Source organism: Dipodomys ordii, unplaced genomic scaffold (assembly GCF_000151885.1).
Source record: "Dipodomys ordii isolate 6190 unplaced genomic scaffold, Dord_2.0 Scaffold23, whole genome shotgun sequence".
In the NCBI taxonomy this organism is placed as follows: Eukaryota; Metazoa; Chordata; class Mammalia; order Rodentia; family Heteromyidae; genus Dipodomys; species Dipodomys ordii.
In genome coordinates this window covers 11,124,931-11,141,908 of record NW_012267239.1, presented here as the reverse complement: position 1 = coordinate 11,141,908, position 16,978 = coordinate 11,124,931, and the positions used below count along the sequence as shown (strand labels likewise).

General features: G+C 49.9%; 1 protein-coding gene across 1 annotated transcript in view; it reads right to left on the bottom strand.

Moving 5' to 3' along the window:
- Nucleotides 1–11,689: 11,689 nt before the first annotated feature.
- The window catches only part of Tbx5 (T-box 5), a 37,808-nt gene continuing 32,519 nt past the window's right edge, over nt 11,690–16,978 (bottom strand). Inside the window, exon 8 of the mRNA XM_013014354.1 lies at nt 11,690–12,275. Coding sequence (XP_012869808.1) covers nt 11,701–12,275 — 575 coding nt within the window. The 3' untranslated portion in view covers nt 11,690–11,700. The remainder of the gene's footprint in view (nt 12,276–16,978) is intronic.

The window sequence follows — 16,978 nt, the reverse complement described above, 5'->3', positions numbered from 1 at the left end:
ACGCTCACCCCTGCTCATGGGGGTCCCGGAGGAGGGGGGACGCTCACCCCTGCTCATGGGGGTCCCGGAGGAGGGGGGACGCTCACCCCTGCTCACGGGGGTCCCGGAGGAGGGGGGGACGCACGCGCCAGCCACAGCCGTCCCGTGACACACGTGGCTGTCAGAGCAGGGTCCCAGCTTCCCTGGGCCCCCCGGTGACGTTGTCTCAGTTGGGGGTGTGAATTCTGGGTACAGTTGGGGAGGGCCAGAGCCTGACATGGGTGTCAGAATTTTTAATTCGTAAGCCAAAAAAAGAGCCTGAAATCAAAATGGTCTCGCTGGCTACAGAATCCCAGGATGACCGGTGTGTGTGTGTGTGTGTGTGTGTGTGTGTGTGTGTGTGCCTCTGTCCCCTTCCCCCTCTATCCTCATGCTGATAGAGCTGACCTTGGACCCACCAACACGGTTCTATTGCTAGGCCCAGCACCCAGAGCCTAGCAGTGCCCCCATGAGCACCTACCAGGCCTGGGTTCAAACCCAGCATGGCCCCTCCTGCTCTGTGGCCTGCGGGGTCTGTCTGTCGCTTGTCCTAGGTGCTTACTCCCCCCCCCCAGGGGATGGGCACAGGCCTGCCTAACGCACCAGGTATTTCTGGTCGGAACCCCTCTTGCTGCTGTGTGGATTTTGCTGGGCCGTCCGGGCATCCCAGAGCTCGGCTCCTTCGGCACGGCAGAGCGCCGGTGAGGAAGTTCCCTCCCCAAATCCAGGTCCACAACGGGTGAGACATCTGTGCTGTGTCTACACCAGCTCCGTAATTAGAATCATCTTGCTGGTCCTCACTAAGGATTTAATGTCTTAAATGCATATTACTAAGTGTTTTACTATGTGTCAATGTGTTATTAATGTGTTAAATGTGTGACCAAATGTCTTTGTGTTTAAATGCAGTAGTACTAAGGACCATTAGCTTCATGCCCTAACTGTATTATGGAATCTTAGCTATGTAAAAATGTGTCATGAATAAATAGCTTAATGCTTTAATGTCGTGTTCTTTTCATGGTTACTGAATAAATAACTTTAAAAAAATAAAGGTTATGTATCAGGAAAATGCAAATCAAAGTGTAATTCTAGCTATTCAGGAGGCTGAAATCTAAGAATCAGGGTTCAAAACCAGCCCAACAGGAAGGAAGGTCCATGAGACTCTTTATCCCCAATTAACCAGTGAAAAGTTAGAACTAGGGGCGTGGTTCAAGTAGTAGAGCCCCAGTCACAAAAGATAAGTGAATGGTGCTATAGCTCAAGTAGGTAGAGCTCTGGCCTTGAGCTGAAGAGCTCAGGGACAGTGCTCAGACCCAGAGTTCAAGCCCCATGTCTGGAAAAAAAAAGTAAGTCAGAACACAGGGGCCTAAGTTGAAGACACTCAGTATCAGCACACACGCATGTGCACGCACGCACACACACACACACCAGACCAGCCACCCTGGAGCTCAGTATACAGGTTCCTAAGCACCTGAACCCCTGAGCTACTCCACCTCTGGGCACATGCCCAAAGAGTCAGAGTTGGCCTACAAGAGCAGCACCTTCAGGTGTGCGTTTACGACAGCACAATACCTAACAGCCAAGTCTTGGGATCCACCTTGGTGCCCAACTGTGGAGGAACGGATACGAAAATGTCATATATATATATATACGACAGGGTATTATTCAGCCATAAAAAAAGGAACGAAATCATGTTGAAGGCTGAGGCATGGAGAGACTGGAAACCGTCGTGCAAAGGGAAATAAAGCAGACCCAGAAAGAGGAGTTCCTCATCTTCTCTCTGGTGTGTGGCTACTCCAGACCGAAAGACAATAGGCCCTGTAGAAGGAGGACTGTTAGAACAGAGGAAAGGAGTCGGCGAAGGGAAAGTAAGAGATAGCAACGGGACACTGGGCTGAGCTAAGTAAGTCTGGTAGGTGTCCGTGAGAAAAAGTGACACAACAAATTCCATCCGTTTGTGCAATGTGCTACCGATAAACAACGAAGTAATTCAGTGAAGGTTTTTATTTCTCCCTCTTATTTCTTCCTCCCTCCTTCCTGCTCAGATCATTCAGGGTTCAATGCAGTTAAGTGTGAAGTGGAATGCTGTAATGTCTGAGCAGCTCCAAAGAGTAACATTGATCCTGACTCTGTATCCTTCTTTCTTTTTTTTTCTTTCCTTTTCTTTTTTTTTCCCCCAGTCAAAGGGCTTGAACTTGGGGCCTGGGCACCATCCCTGAGCTTTTTTTTTGCTCAAGGTTAACTCTCTACCACTTGAGCCCCACAGCGCCATTTCCTGTGTTCTGGTGGTCAATCAGAGAAAAGAGTCTCACGGACTTTCCTGCCTGGCTGGCTTTGAACAGGGATCCTCAGCTCTCCGCGTCCTGAGTCCCTGCTAGGGTGAGCCGCCAGCACCTGGCTCCATCGCCTAGCACTTTTCATCGACAAATCTCCCTACCAGGAGTCGATTGATATGTGCTGGGAAATGGTGGATGGCTTAAGAGTCTTTTGGTGTGGAGCAAGAGGAACACAGTGCACCATGGCCTGAACCTCGGCAGAGGAGTCTTAAAGACTGAGCCCTGCCCTGGCCCAGCCCGGTCCTTCCCTCTTCACTCTCATCCGACCATCCCATGGAAGCGCCCAAAGCTCCCGGTTTACCTCCACCCTGCTTTTCCCTTTCATTCCTTTAGGCCTTGTGCTGCTTCACCAATCAATGTTCTATTTCAGGTGTGCCGCAGATGTCCTTTTCCAACGGTTTCTAGCAAAACCAAAGGACAAAACAAGAGTGCAACCTCAAGTCTGGATGTCATCGGCCTGCTCTAGAGTCACATGCTCATCCCTGAGCCAATGGCCGTCTCTCGTGGACAGGGACTGTCCCGATTGGCCGGATCTTCTGGGAGCTAGGTGAGCACAAGAGGAGACAAAGATGCGTGATTCTCCAAGAGAAAAGCGTGAGAGATTCTTCCAGAAAAGGAGGCGAGCACACTCCACAGGAAGACAAGCATGCCCCCTCCCCTCTACCCCCAACACCCCACGTTGATACGAGGAAATCCAGCTCCCAACTCTGGATCTCCCATCTGATTCCCGCCACCTAAGTAAGCGTTTCCAGAGGTGTCCTGGTCTCCCCGAGAGGTGCCGAGGAGCTGGTCAGCTAAGAGAATGGACTTGAGGGTCTGTTCATCCACAGGTGAGCCATGAGCACGAATTAGAAACCAAATGCCATAGTCTTCTTAATTTCCAAGATGGTGCCAGAGAAAGCACGCCAGTCAAGGCATTCAGAGCTACCTCCCCCCCACACCCATCGCCCCGGGTTCTGTGGATGCCCAGAAGTGCTCTTCTGCTAGGATCGATTCATCCACTTGATATTCATGGGTACCCCCCTCTACCCGACATCCATGCCTGTGAACCCCTCCAGGAAAATGCTCTCCAGGCCACAGAAATTAAACATGATGTCCAGGCTCCGTTCTGGAGAAGAGGAGCTTGCTGCACTGTGTGAATCAGCTGCAGGCGATCTTGCAGAGGGGCACAGAGGTCCTCAAACTTCTCCCCCGAAGCTGCCCACAGGTGTACCCCGCAGGGCCCACAGCCAGACTTCCACTTCCTAGCACAGGCTTTGGCTTTTCTCCAGCCTTCCCGTCCTCACTCCGTATTGTTTCAAATCTCTGATTTGGAGTTTGGGGGATGAACCCAAGCACTTTACCTGTATCATTGGATCCATTTGTTCAGATCTGAAAAGGGTAGATCTGAGTTATTTCATGGGTGAGTAAGTGAAGACTCACTCAGAGAGGTCAAGTGATTTGCCCAAAGCCACACAGCTTGTAGGGAATGGAACCAGGATTCAAATGCACGTCTGTCTGTCTTCAACAGCCTCGGCTTAAGCATTCAAGGTTTAGCATGCACTCCATCGCAGGGCGATGCAACAAAGTACAAACGGCTTCTCTTCGTTTGGCAGACGATGGCGGTGGAAATTCATAAGCAGGCCCAAAGAGCTCCCAAAAGGCAGAAGGCTCGGCTCCAGCTCTGGTGAGCGGATGTTGTTATTAATCCAGAAAAAAGAGCGAGGCTCAGGGAACCCTCGCTCTCCCCAACATGTCTGGTTTCAGATGCGTGTGGGATTTAAGCTCTTGGCACCAACCAGGCCCTGGGCAGACGGTGCTGAGGCTGGGGCGGTGGGCGGTGGGCGGGAACGGGCCCTGAGGCCTCCTGACCAACGGATGCTGCACACAGAGCCAGTCATCAGCGTGATAAACGGGAGGGAGGGGGCCTGGGCCCCGGGGTCCCCAGGCAGGCACCCCCCCTCCACTTGCATTCAGAGACAGCTCCCAATCCCCTATCTTCACACACACACACACACACACACACACACACGAGAGCCCAGTGCACCCTGGCCACAAAATCTCCATCTCATAAATCACAGTGCCGTGGTAAGTGTCTCTCCATCAATCTCTTCCAGGTGTTGGCTCAGACAGTCTCTCAGGGTGAGTGTCTCCCCTGGAGGCTTAAGGCACTAAGAACCCCGTCGTCTGGGAACCGTTTAAAGCCGGATCGTGTCTCTGTCTTCGGATCTCTTGGTTCTGACTTGACACCTTCCTCCAGGCTTCACAGACTTGTGGAGGGGCTGGGGGGCGGGGGGAGGAGAGCTCTGAAAAACCCCGCAGAGGTTTGAACAGACAGAGGAGGCCGGAGACACACAGTCTATCCACAACCTTCCCCGCACCCCTGCGCGCGCAGAGCTTGGTCACAGTATTTCTAGGAGCACCAGTCTGTGCCTCTAACCCGTCATAGATGTTTGTTCGAGGGAGATGGAGCCTGGGCACGTGCAGCAGGGACGATGCTCTGTCCGTCTTTTCTTTCCCAAGATTCCTTGTTTGGTTGAAGACCTGGCGCCAGGCCTCGGCCAATGGGAGGCAGAGAGGCGGGCCCACAACAGGCCAGATTTGGCAGGGATGGAGGATCACTATGTGGAGGAGGGCAGCCATTTTGACCCCAATCCAACAGACACTGGAAGTAAGAGGGTCAGGCACTGGTCTTGTGCTACATCACTAACACAGCGAGGTTCACAGCACATCTGGGGAGCGTGGGCGGGGCCTACGGCTTGCTAGCCAATGGGATGCATCCAAGAGGGTGACCTCAGTTGGGCGACATCATTTGGGCTTTATCAGCCAATGTCACACAGACTGTAAATGTGCTGCTTGCCCAGAGACTCTCCCTTCTTGGATTTGAGGTGGGGGAGGGAGGCAGGGTGGGGGAAGGAAATAGCTGGGAGAAACTGGGTTCTCCTGACAGGCACAGGATCTGGGATTTGAAGAAGGTGCTATTTTAAGTGCCACCATTGCTACTTGTTGCTCAGATAGACAATGAATGCAAGCTTCTCTGTGAGGTGGTCTCCCTCCCCCCACCCTCCCTCCCATTTGCCTCCTTTCCTTCCCTTCTCCAATGGTTGATCTTAAAAGCACTCCGTGATAAGCTCTTTAAATTCCTTCTTGGGGGTCTTGCTCATTGAACCTGAGCTGGGTCGTACCCAATACCTTGCTGGCTCCCTGTTGCATTTTGAGGGAAAATTCCTACTTTGTTTGATCCTGCTCAAAAGGACTCTGTACTTCCAGAGAGGTGTGTCCCAGAAAATGGAAGGGCCTAGTAGGGTTTGGGAGGATTAAAAAATGGAAGGATGGATGGGTGGGTGGGTGAGTGGATGGTGGGTGGATAGATGCATGAATGAATGGATGGATGGATGGATGGATGAGCTGGTAGGTGGGTATGAGCGGATGGATGGATGGATGGATGGACAGATGGATTAGTTGGTGGATAGATGAATGGATGGATGTTGGTAGATGGGTGGGTGAATTGCAATCCATCCTCCCTTCTCCCTTCCCTCTTCCCTCCCTTTCTCTTCTTTTTCTTTTCCTTCCTCCCCTCCCTTCTCTCTAGGTAACTGGCTGGGGGAGGTAGGTTTGGAGACTCTGTTTCCGACCTCCCATTCTGTGCCCGTGCTGTCCTGATCTTCCTAGGTAATGAGCAGATGAGAGGGAGGAAAACAAGGAAAACTCTATTAGAAAGAGAGATCCTTCTCCGGGTGGGTGGGTGGGCACACACACACAGGCGGCCTGACTGAAAGCTAGGTTGGCAGGCTGGGAAGGAAGAGGAGAGAGCAGCCAGTTTCTTTCAGCGAGATAAGAAGCCCATCCATCCGGCCTGACACTATCGGTCTGTCTGCGCGGCTCGCAGTCCTCTCTTGGGAGAGGAAAGGGGGTGACACTGGGGACAGCGCCCTGGCCGGCCACTTTCCCACACCGCTGAACGTTCACAGGCTCCAGGGATCAGCGCCCCCTGACCCCGCCTGGCCAGGGGTCTGGAAGGTGTCCACCCGGGTCCCCCACCTGAGGCCCCTCTCCAACAACTGGGGTCACTTAAAACAGCAGCTTGTCTGTCTCAAGTGTGTGTGGGCAGAGGAGCGGGGGGAGGGGGGGGAAAGAGAGAGTGAGGGAGAGGGAAAGGCCCTGGGACTGGAGCCCCTGCCCCTCATCTTCACTGTGTCTCAGAGATAAGGAAACTAGCAAAGCAAGCCTCGGCCCTGCTAAAAATCTTGCCTCCGGTGGCACACAGCTCATCAGAGGGGAGACTAGAGCCCTCTTCTCCAAGGTCCAAAGCAGATTTCTGACCACTGTAGCTAGGGCCTTCTTGTAAGCGCTCTGATTTAAGCTGGGTGCTTCTATCAGCTGAGTGGCTCACGCCTGTAATTCTGGCCAGTCTCCCCAGAAAACCATCCGTGCTCAGGAAGGGTGAAAGACCCGTAGGGAAACCACAGAGCCACAGGGGCCAGAAGCCGTTTGGTGGCGTGCAACGGCTTCTCTGCGCTTTCTGGTTCTCCAATTGTCTTTGTGGTTGCCTTGAGTTTTTATTTACAGTCTGAACCTTGACGTTCTGAGCAACTACTACACGAATGATTTCTTTCCGGGGAGCTCACTGATTGAACTCACCACCCCTTATCCACCTCTTACCACCAGTAAAGAAACTGGAATCCAGAAACTCTGGGTTCCAGCTCTGATAATCATGCAAACTATTCAGCCCTGGGCTGCATGTAGTTGCTCACTCCTGTAATTCCCAGCTAGCCCGGACTGCCTAGTGGGCCTCTCTATCTTCCTCCTCTTTCTTTGCCTCTGTAACAAGGCCTCCTCAGTGCATTTGGTGTTTCAAAGGCCAACACAAATCTCCCTTAGAAACACGATTTCCCCAAGCCTTTGATTTCCTGAAGTCTTTGGGCCAAATGTCGGAGATGGGCAGTAAACCAGTGCTCAGAGTGTGTGGACCCCGTTGAGGGGTGCTGGATGGGGGGGGTCCAAGGGGGTTTGGAAGCCCACTGGGGAGGCCTGCAGAACTAGCTCCCAAGGCCAGGTGTGTCTTGCTCTCTCTTGGCCCAATTAGCACCAATTTTTTTTTCTATTTGTATTTCTGATGTAGGATGTGGCTGGGTGAATCAGGAAGAAAAGAGAGGCTTATTCTTTGCTCTGGGAAATATCCCGAATATTTGGCTCTCAAGTCAAACGCCAGCTCTGGGCCGAAAAAAAGCTAAATCCAGATATGTTATATATTTATTCAAGGCCGCAATTGGCCAGGAAATGACTATAAAACACACATTTTGAATAAAAAAAAGAGGGGAGATTTATGGGACATTTGCGAATCTGAGTCATAGCTAGCTCTCGCTCTCGCTCTTTTTCTCTCTCTCTCTCTCCCTTCCCAAGCCAAGATCCCTAATCATTAACATATCCCCAGCTTGTACACTCGGTGGGTACTGAATTGCTTCCTTCTGGTCCCATCATGGCTAGAGATGTGCCCTGGTGATTGGACCATTTCACGTGATGGCCAGCCGGCCCACGAAGGACCAGTTCACTGGGACCTTAGACAGGGCCTGCTTTTCTCCTTGAGATTTTATTCATACGTATCTTTGATCAGTTGGGATTTGACAAATTATTTTCCTAGAAGTATCTCTATCTGTAATATGATGGGGAGGGGTGGGGTGCTGTGAGGAGCAATGGATTCACATGTACAGCATAGCCCGTATGTCTCAGAAGTTAGAATAATGTAAATGCTTTCTTCCCAGTGTTTAGATCTCTCCTTTCCCACTCCCCTCCTCTCCGTTCTCTTCCTCTCCCTTCTCCTCCCTTACCCTACCTCTTTACTGGACATCATTCAAATCCTGAATTGGTTGGCTTTAAGTCACTTCAAGGGGGAATATTCCAGAAAACCTGGTGGGCTTGAGTCAAACAGTCGAAGGCCTCAAAAGCAGAGCTGAGGTTTCCCCCCAAGAGAGGAAATCCTGCCATTGCGAGGGGTCTTTGCTCATGCCTTGAGGGTGCTAGCCTGCCAGTTAGGGACAGAGTGACGCCTGCCATCACAGAATTCAGAGGCTGAGGCGCTAACCATCAGCATGACTTAATGGACCACGGAAATGAGGCCAGCATCCAGTCCTGGCTGTGACGCTGGTACCAAGATGTTACACGATGCTACAGCCGGGGGGTGAGGAAGGATTTCTGGGATCTCTGTGGTGGTTCTTTGCAATTGCGTGTGAATCCATGCTTATCTCAAACTTCAACAATACTTTGGGTGCCAATATGGAGGCCCTGTCCCCGAGCTTCCTTTTGCTCAAGGCTCGCGCTCTACCTTTTGAGCCACAGCTCTACATCCATCTTGCGGTGACTCATTTGGAAATGAGAGATGGCTGGCTTTGAACCACCAGCCCTCAGCTCTCAGCCTCCGGAGTAGCTGGGATTTCAGGCGTGAGCACTAGAACCCAGCTCAAACTAAAATCTGTAGGAGGAAGAGAGAGAATCTGGCAGCCAGGGAAGGTCCTGTTCACAGATGGCTTGACCCTGCCTTGCTTTGGGCTTCAGAGTCTGGTGGATTTGGAAGGGACCCTTGGGGAGCAGGAAGAAGAGAAAGAAGCAAAGCCATTATTGGGTGGACATGCCACTCCAGGTCTCTGCCTGGTGCTTATGTACCGGGGCATCAGCTCCAGCCTCCCAGCCAGGAATGAGGTTATACAGTGTGCGGTTGAACGGGCGGATAGTTACAGCTACCATAGCCATCACTACTACTTGATAGCTGGCATCAATAACAGGCAAGCGTGACACATGCCAAGTTTTATGATTTAATGAATAATTTGTCATTGGCAAGCAAGTTGCTCCTGCTTCAAGAAGCAACCGTTTCCGGGGTGGACTGGGGGTGTAGCTCAGTGGTACCGCACTTGCCTAGCTGGCCTGAGGTCCTCGGTTCAATGCCCAGCATTGCAGAAGGAAGGGAGGGAGAGAGGGATAGAAACAGCAAAGAATTCATGGCATTAATGTTGCTACTCTGGCCTCTTGTGTTACATAGAATAAATTCACAAATCTGAAATTCCTGGGGTTTAAAAACACATTGGCCAGGCACCAGTGGCTCATACCTATCATCCTAGCTACTCAACAGGCTGAGATCTGAGGATCCTGGTTCAAAGCCAGCCTGGACAGAAAAATCCGTAAGACTCTTATCTCCAATTAAACATCAAAAAGCTAGAAATGGAACTATGATTCAGGTGGTTGAGCACCAGCCTTGAGTGAAAAAGCTCAGGGAAGGTATCCAGGCCCTAAATGCAACCCAAGTACTGTCACAAAAACCATACCACATTGTTTGCACTGGGACTCCCCAACCCCCCCCAAAAAAGAAATACCTGATTGGAACACAGAAAAATAAGCATCAGTTGTTACGTACTCATGGTCAACACCACTGTGCAATGCATTGGAATGCCTACAGTCGCTTGTTTTCCAATGCTAATACAGATCAAAAATGTTTTTTAAAAAGCCAGGGCATAATCTCATTCTTCTCCTTCTTGCTCAACTGCAATGGATCTGAGCGCCCCTGAAACTAGCAGAAAAAATCAACTACGTGAGAGTAAGAATCACAGGGGGACATACCTGTTTCCCCCACCCAATGTCCCCTCTATTTCTTTCATAGAAACACGGGAGAGAGAGAGAGAGAGAGAGAGAGAGAGAGAGAGAGAGAGAGAGAGAGAGAGAGGATGCTCAAGTCCACTGCACTTTTTTAAGCACACGGTATTTATTAGGCATTAATTGGCACACAAATATAAGGAACGAGTACTTGATTCTCACCCTCCTCCCCCCCTTAGCAACATAAAAAGACAAAAATCAAATAAAGACACACATTCAAACATACACGCTCACATACTTGAACACACTCCTTCTCACAAATTACCCTGTTCTCTTTATTAGGGTCAGTTTTAAAAAATAAACAAAAGAACAACAAAACCAACAGCAACAACAATAACAACTTCTTAAATCAAGAAAGCAAAGCACATTCAAAAGAAAAGGGGGGAAAAAAGGAAACAACACAAAGTTGATTTTGAGTATCAATAAAATTAAAAGCTCTTGGTCAGCTTCCACGCTGAGTGTTCCTGTTTATTAATTAGAATTCCTATTTATAAATAAATAGTACCAGGAAAATATTACATCTGAGGAACCCTACAAGTTAGGTACACATTTGGAAAAACAAAACAAGAAGAGCCAAGACATTTTTACTTTCCGCTGTCTGTCCATTCAACTTCGTGAGGGCATCTGTGCTGCTATCATCTTGGCAGGGACCTGATGGAGGAAAGCACTCTTCCTCTTCTTCTGAAATTGTCGATTTTTCTCAGCATCCCATTCTTGGGGGCGTCGGTGATGATGTTGAGAAGCTCCAGGCTGGCTTTTTTCTTTTTCTCAAGGAATATTTATTTTGGCTTCTTTTTGGAAAACCCATTTATCAGCACAGGGCTGGCACGCTGTAGAACCACAGTCTTGCCCGTGTGCAAACCAAGCTTTTTTTTTTTTTTTTAAGTCTTTCAAAGCAAGATTTCCGGACAGGAAGCTATAGGCCAACATTGTAAGGACAGATGGCTGGACAGCACAGGGGAGCTGCGGAAGACAGGATTTCAGATAGAGCCTGACTTTATCCTAAGGGCATCCTGCCTCCATCCCTAACCACTAGGCAAAACCAAGCGCCTAGAGGCTGGGTCATCAGAAGAAAAGAAAAAAAAAAAAGGAAAATACCCAGCGAACCTTTGTCAAAACATCACATGCAGAGGTAGGTGCTGTTCTTAATCAGAGGCTGATGGTGGATGGATGTGGGGGTGCGGGGAGGGCTGGTTTATAAGAAGAGAACCCCACAAGTACATGTCTGAAGCTTGCCTTGGTTCTCCCTCTGATAAGGGACTGGGTCCCATTAAAAAAAAAACTAGAAGAAAAAATATATATATTATTATTTATTATATAACAAAGTCAACATTAACACCAAGACAAGGAAGGATTCCCCACTGCAAACCAAGAATGAAATGCTCAATGAGGCCAGATGTGCTAAAACCCCCGAGAATAAAAAATAAAAATAAAGCACTGGGGAAGACCTGGATGGGGAGGGGCGGGGAAGACTTGTGGCTGGCTGAGACTGGCGGGGGGGCTGGTGTGGGGGTGGCACTCATCTCTTTTTAAGTTTTGAGTCGAGGTGACAGTCACAACTGGTTTTGAATTCTGCTAAGGAGCAACTGATTCGATCAGTTTGAAACCACCTTGGGTGTTCCTGTGGCACTGGGGCAAGATGGACAGTCTTCTTCCTGGTTCTCTTGGCTTTTGTGTGTGTGTGTGTGTGTCTTTCTTGCTCAAGTGTCTGTAGGAGACAGGCCGACTCTTAGCTATTTTCGTTCCATTCCGGCACCATGCCAACTCCATGTGCCGAATGGTACTGGTGGGGCGAGAGGGCCCTGGATCCCCCGTGTGGGTACAGGAACTCCGGAGGTTGAAGGCTGCCGGGGGACTGGAGACCAGTCTGGGGTCCACACTGTCTGACCACAGGCTGGTGGGCCATGGAGGTCTGGTGCTGGAACATGCCTTCTCCCAGCTGTGGGGAGCCGTGGTTGGCCATGCCAGCCAGCCGGGGGACCAGAGGCCCCGAGGTGAAGTGAGCAGAGAAGGGCTGGTAGGGTAGCCGGTCCATGGGCTGCACCGTGGTGACCGTGCAGCTGCTGTAGGATGACATGCTGGGCCACGTGTTGCAGCTGATGTCCTCCAGGCTGGGCACGGGCTCGCTGGGGGGCGCCGAGCTGGCGTACATGCACGCCTGCCGCTGGGCCGACTCTGTCCTGTAGGAGGCACTCAGGCCTTGCTGCTGAGGGTACCCCGAGCGGAAGAAGGGGTCCTCCTCGCTGGGAGATGTCTCCATGTAGGGTTTCTTATAAGGATGGTCTGTGCTGGAACATTCTTCCTCTGTTAAGACAGGAGAGAGACACTCCTGAGGCTGAACCAGCCACCCAATAAATAGGCAATAAACATTCGTACAACATGTGGATGGATGGATGGACGATGGCTGAAAGGATGGTTGGGTGGGTGGATGAATACATAAATACATGGATGGATGAATAGAAAGACGGATGAACAGACAGATGATGGATGGATGGATGGATAATGGATGGATGGATGGATAATGGATGATGGATGATGGATAGATAGACAATGGATGGATGGATGAAAGATGGTTGAGTGGGTGGATGAGTACATAGATATATACATGGATGGATGAATAGAAAGATAGACAGATGGAGGATGGAGGATGAATGGACAGATGATAGATGGATGTATGATGGATGGATAGTCAGATGGTAGATGAATGGATGAAAGGATGGTTGGCTAGGTGGATGAAAACATAGATAAAAAATACATGGGTGGATTAGTAGAAAGATAGATGGATGGACAGATGGTGGATGGATAGATGTACATGTAGTAGATGGATGGACGGATGGATGATAGGTGGACAGGATGGCTGCATGGGTGGGTGAGCGGATGGATGGTTGTCTAAATGAGGTCCCCTTTCCTGATGGCCTTGTATAATTGAGCACCCAGTTAATATTTTCTGGGTCACTATGAATGAATGCAGTACTGCTTCTTGGAGAACAAGTTCCTTTCTTCCGCTGGGTACTTGTTAGTCCCTGGTGCTGGGTGGCAGAGACAGTCTCTGAAATGAGACCTCCACCACCTTCAGGGGGCTCAGGGTAGCTAAGACACAGAGCCAGCCTCTAAAAAGCCTATCCCAGCTTGGCTCTGCGGCTGGCGCTTCTGCCCTCTCTCTCTTTCGTGACTCCTGATGGAGGTGGGGGTGGAATTCCCTCCCCCAGCAGGTGAGCCTCGGGTCCCACGCCTCAGAACATGCTCTTGTAGCGAGGGCACACAGCCCACCATTCTCCAGGTAGAGCTTGTCCAGCCATTTCCTTGAAACTACCAACCAAGCCATGCACCACAACCCCTGTGTTCATTCCTTAGCCAGAGATTTCTCTCTCCTCATCTTCTGATCGCTAATAAATACATGTCCAGGAAATCAGGTGGTAAAGAGAGACAGAGGTGACCCAGTTCCTGGAGCACCTCCCCGGATCCCTCCATCCTCTCTGAAGCTGTGAGGAGGCCAGCAGCCTCCCTTGACCATGGACCTCACATATCAGCTGTGGAGCGGTCATGCACATTAACAATGAGTCCCTTGGCTTTCTCCCCTGAGCTTGGATTGATTCCGCCATTCTCTACGCCACTCTCACAGGTAGACCAGAAGTCTCCCCGTCCGGTGAGACTCTTAACCACAAGCCAGATTCTTTTTTAGCTCAACTCCTTCTGGAACACATCTAGAGCCCACCATGTACCCAGAAACTTGCAACACCCTCCCCAAACAAAACAAAACTAAACGATAACTACAGTCTCAGGTGCTCTGCCTAACACCCAGAGGTTTGTAGACAACCGGATAAGCGAGTCGCCATATTGTTCACCTCACAACTGTATGGGGCTGGGTTTTGTTTTAGGGTTTGGGGTTTTGTTGTGGGTTTTTTTTTCCTGACTCATGAAGACATTGCCACACTCCAGTTGTTTTTGTCCTGCTGGCTCCTCTCTTGGTTCTTTCCCATCTGTTCTTCCTCCTTCCAACCATCAGATCCATAAATCTGAATGTTTTGTTGTTAGACTCATAACCTTTAGGATTTTTATTTAACTAGGGCGTTCCCTTTTTTCAATAATAGAAAGTACAGCTGCAGGGTACCATTGGCATACGGAAGAAAAAAAAAAAAACCAAGGCAAGCGAACCATTCTCGACCTTCTGATCCCTTTCCAGATTTGTACAAGTAAAAAAAAAAAAAAGAATAATAAGAAAAAGACCAGAACATATTTTGGAAAAATCGTAAAATGATACATTCCAGTCTTTAATATCCCAGAGCTCTGATACAGAGCCCTAACAAAAACTAGATGCTGGCTTATTGATGAAATTAAGACCTGGGCATTGTCAAATGCCTCTCAGCCCTCATCACATTGTAAAGAATTTCCAAAGCAAGGATCCAAATGTCAGATCAGCTATGATCAGTGATCTGGATGTAATCTCGGGGTGTGTTTTGGTGAGGATTTTGTTTCTTTCTTTTTATTGGTTGAGTTGTGGTTACTTTCCACAACTGGGAAAAAGGGTGGTAGTCAACGGTTGAATCTCCTGAGGAGATGAGTCATAGACTTGGGTTTAAAAAGTGCTTATTGGGCTGGGCAGTGGTGGCTCAGGCCCATCATCCTAGCTACTCAGAGGCTGAGAGCTGAGGATCATGTGTTTGAAGCCAGCCCAGAGAAGGAAAGTCTCTGAGACTCTTCTCTCCAATCAGCCAACCAAAAGCAGGAAGTGGAGTTGTGGCTCAAGTGGTGGAGTGCCAGCCTTGAGCAAAAAAAGCCAAGTGAGAATGGAAGGCCCTGAGTTTAAGTCCTAAACTAGCACTAAATAAGTAAGTGTATAGTCAGCGTGACCAATTGTATGCCAGCCCCACAGAACCCAACTGTGTCTCTTAGATAGCAGCGAAGTTCCTCCTCATTCTGGCCTGTAATTTTTCTACCCTCTTTTTTCTTTTACACTGGACAAAGTGGCTCAAGCAACAAATCCAGAACACATATTTTAAGGCACTGTCCTATCTGTAATGTTCGCTCGAGCCCCATGACCTTGGGCCAACCTTGGACCATTCCAGTCTCAGTCCTCAACTATAGATGTGGTCATACCCAAACTTCTTGTCAGGATTCCTTGAGATCATAGTAAGTGCAGCTTGCTTTCTGTCTGACTTCCTCCCCTAGTGAGTCAGCCCTCGGCTTTCTGAACTCTCTCTACTCTCAGCTTTATCTGTCCATGTAACCTGGATCGACTCTCTTTCTCTTTTCTCTCTCGGGAGACTAGGCAGATGGCTCTCTCTCTCTCTGAAGGTCATCCAGTCCCAGGAGGTATCTGGGTGGATTCCAGAGCTGGAAAGCTCCCAGATCCACTTGTAAATTGCTAATTCCAGTGAGGGAATATGGTCAGCATTCTCAAGGGGGTCATCTGCCTTGCCAGGAGTGTTGGTTCATAGACTAATCTTCCTGGATAGAGACCCTGGAGGCTGGAGGGACCCTCCCTTGCCAAGTGGGATGGGGGAGGGCCTGCAATTCAGGCCTTCTGCCTCATGGGACAGTGCTCTTCCCGACTGATGGCTCCTGGACTTCTGTGTCCATGCAACTCCTCCCCTTCAGCCAACATGGAAAGATAACAGCCTTCACCCTTACAATGCATGCATGCATGAGTGAGTGTGTGGATAGATGGATGGATGGATGGATGGATAGATGGATGGATGGATGGATGGATGGACAGGGGGATAGGCCAGTGAAAAGATGGAGTAGATAGATAACGGGTAGATAGGTGGGAGGGCATACAAGTGGATAAATAGGTGGGTGTATAGATGGATGGTTGGATAAGTGGGTGGGTGGATGGATGGATAATGGATTGATTGTGGGTGGCCAGGGAGATGGATGGGTGGATAATTGGATGGACAGGTGTAGGTGGGTGAAACAATGGATGGATAGGTGGGAAAGTATATGAGTGGATAGATGGATGAACTGATGGATGGATGGATGGATGGATGGATGGGTGGATAAATCAGTAAATGGATTGAAGAGTAGGTAGGTGGGTGGATGAGTGAATAAATGATGGATGGGTGGATGGATGGACTGGTAGGTAGAGGGGTGGGTGGGTGAATGAATAGATGGGTGGGTGAGTAATATGGGTAGAAAGATGAATGAATGGGTAGATGGATGGACAGGTGGATAAGTGGGTAGATGGATGTGAGGGCAGATGGATAAGTGGAAGGATGGATGATGGATGAGTAAATGATATATTTCCTATGTTCTTTCCACTTAGACTAACATGAGAGAGACTGAAACGGTATTGTAGGAAGACCCTCACCCGAGAATCAAAAGACTCACTTGAAACCTCATCTCTTCACCAGCTGAAGCATCCCATCTGTGGGCTAGCTGAGCCCCTAGTGTTTCCTGATAACAGGGCTGACAGCGCCCAGTTCATTGGACGTGGTCAGCTTGTAGTTGATGACCCCCCCCAGATCTGCCACTGGTCCATCAATCACATAACCCTAGAACCCAGCCCGGCCCTCCGTCTCCTGAGAAATGGCTGTGGGGCACTTCCCATCTCAGTCTGCCAGGAAAGATGGAGGGAGGGACCGAACATCGATTTGCTGAACCCTACCTCTCATACACACAGAGCCCTGAGAAAATGCAGCCTGAGAGCTGCCCACGCCCCGCCCCCTCCCCCTCTCAATCAATAGCTGACTTCCCTCTTGAATGTCCAGTTCTGCAAAGGCTCTCCTATAATCTCAGCTGTTAACGGGAGGGACAAGGAAAGAAAGACAGAGTGCCGTCCGGGGCCTCTCGTCCTGGCTTTGATTGAATGACGTTGATAAAAGACCTTCCCAGCTTTTTTGACTCCATCCACGGGGGGAGAGATAGTCTGGAGACAGCCGGGGTCCACACACAGGGGCGGCCGCAGGGCCGCCGGCCCTTTGACATTTCACTGGGGCTGGCAGACAATGAGGGGAAACCAGATAGCGGGCAGGCAGGGGCCCCCGAGGCAGAGAAACCACCCTGCAGCG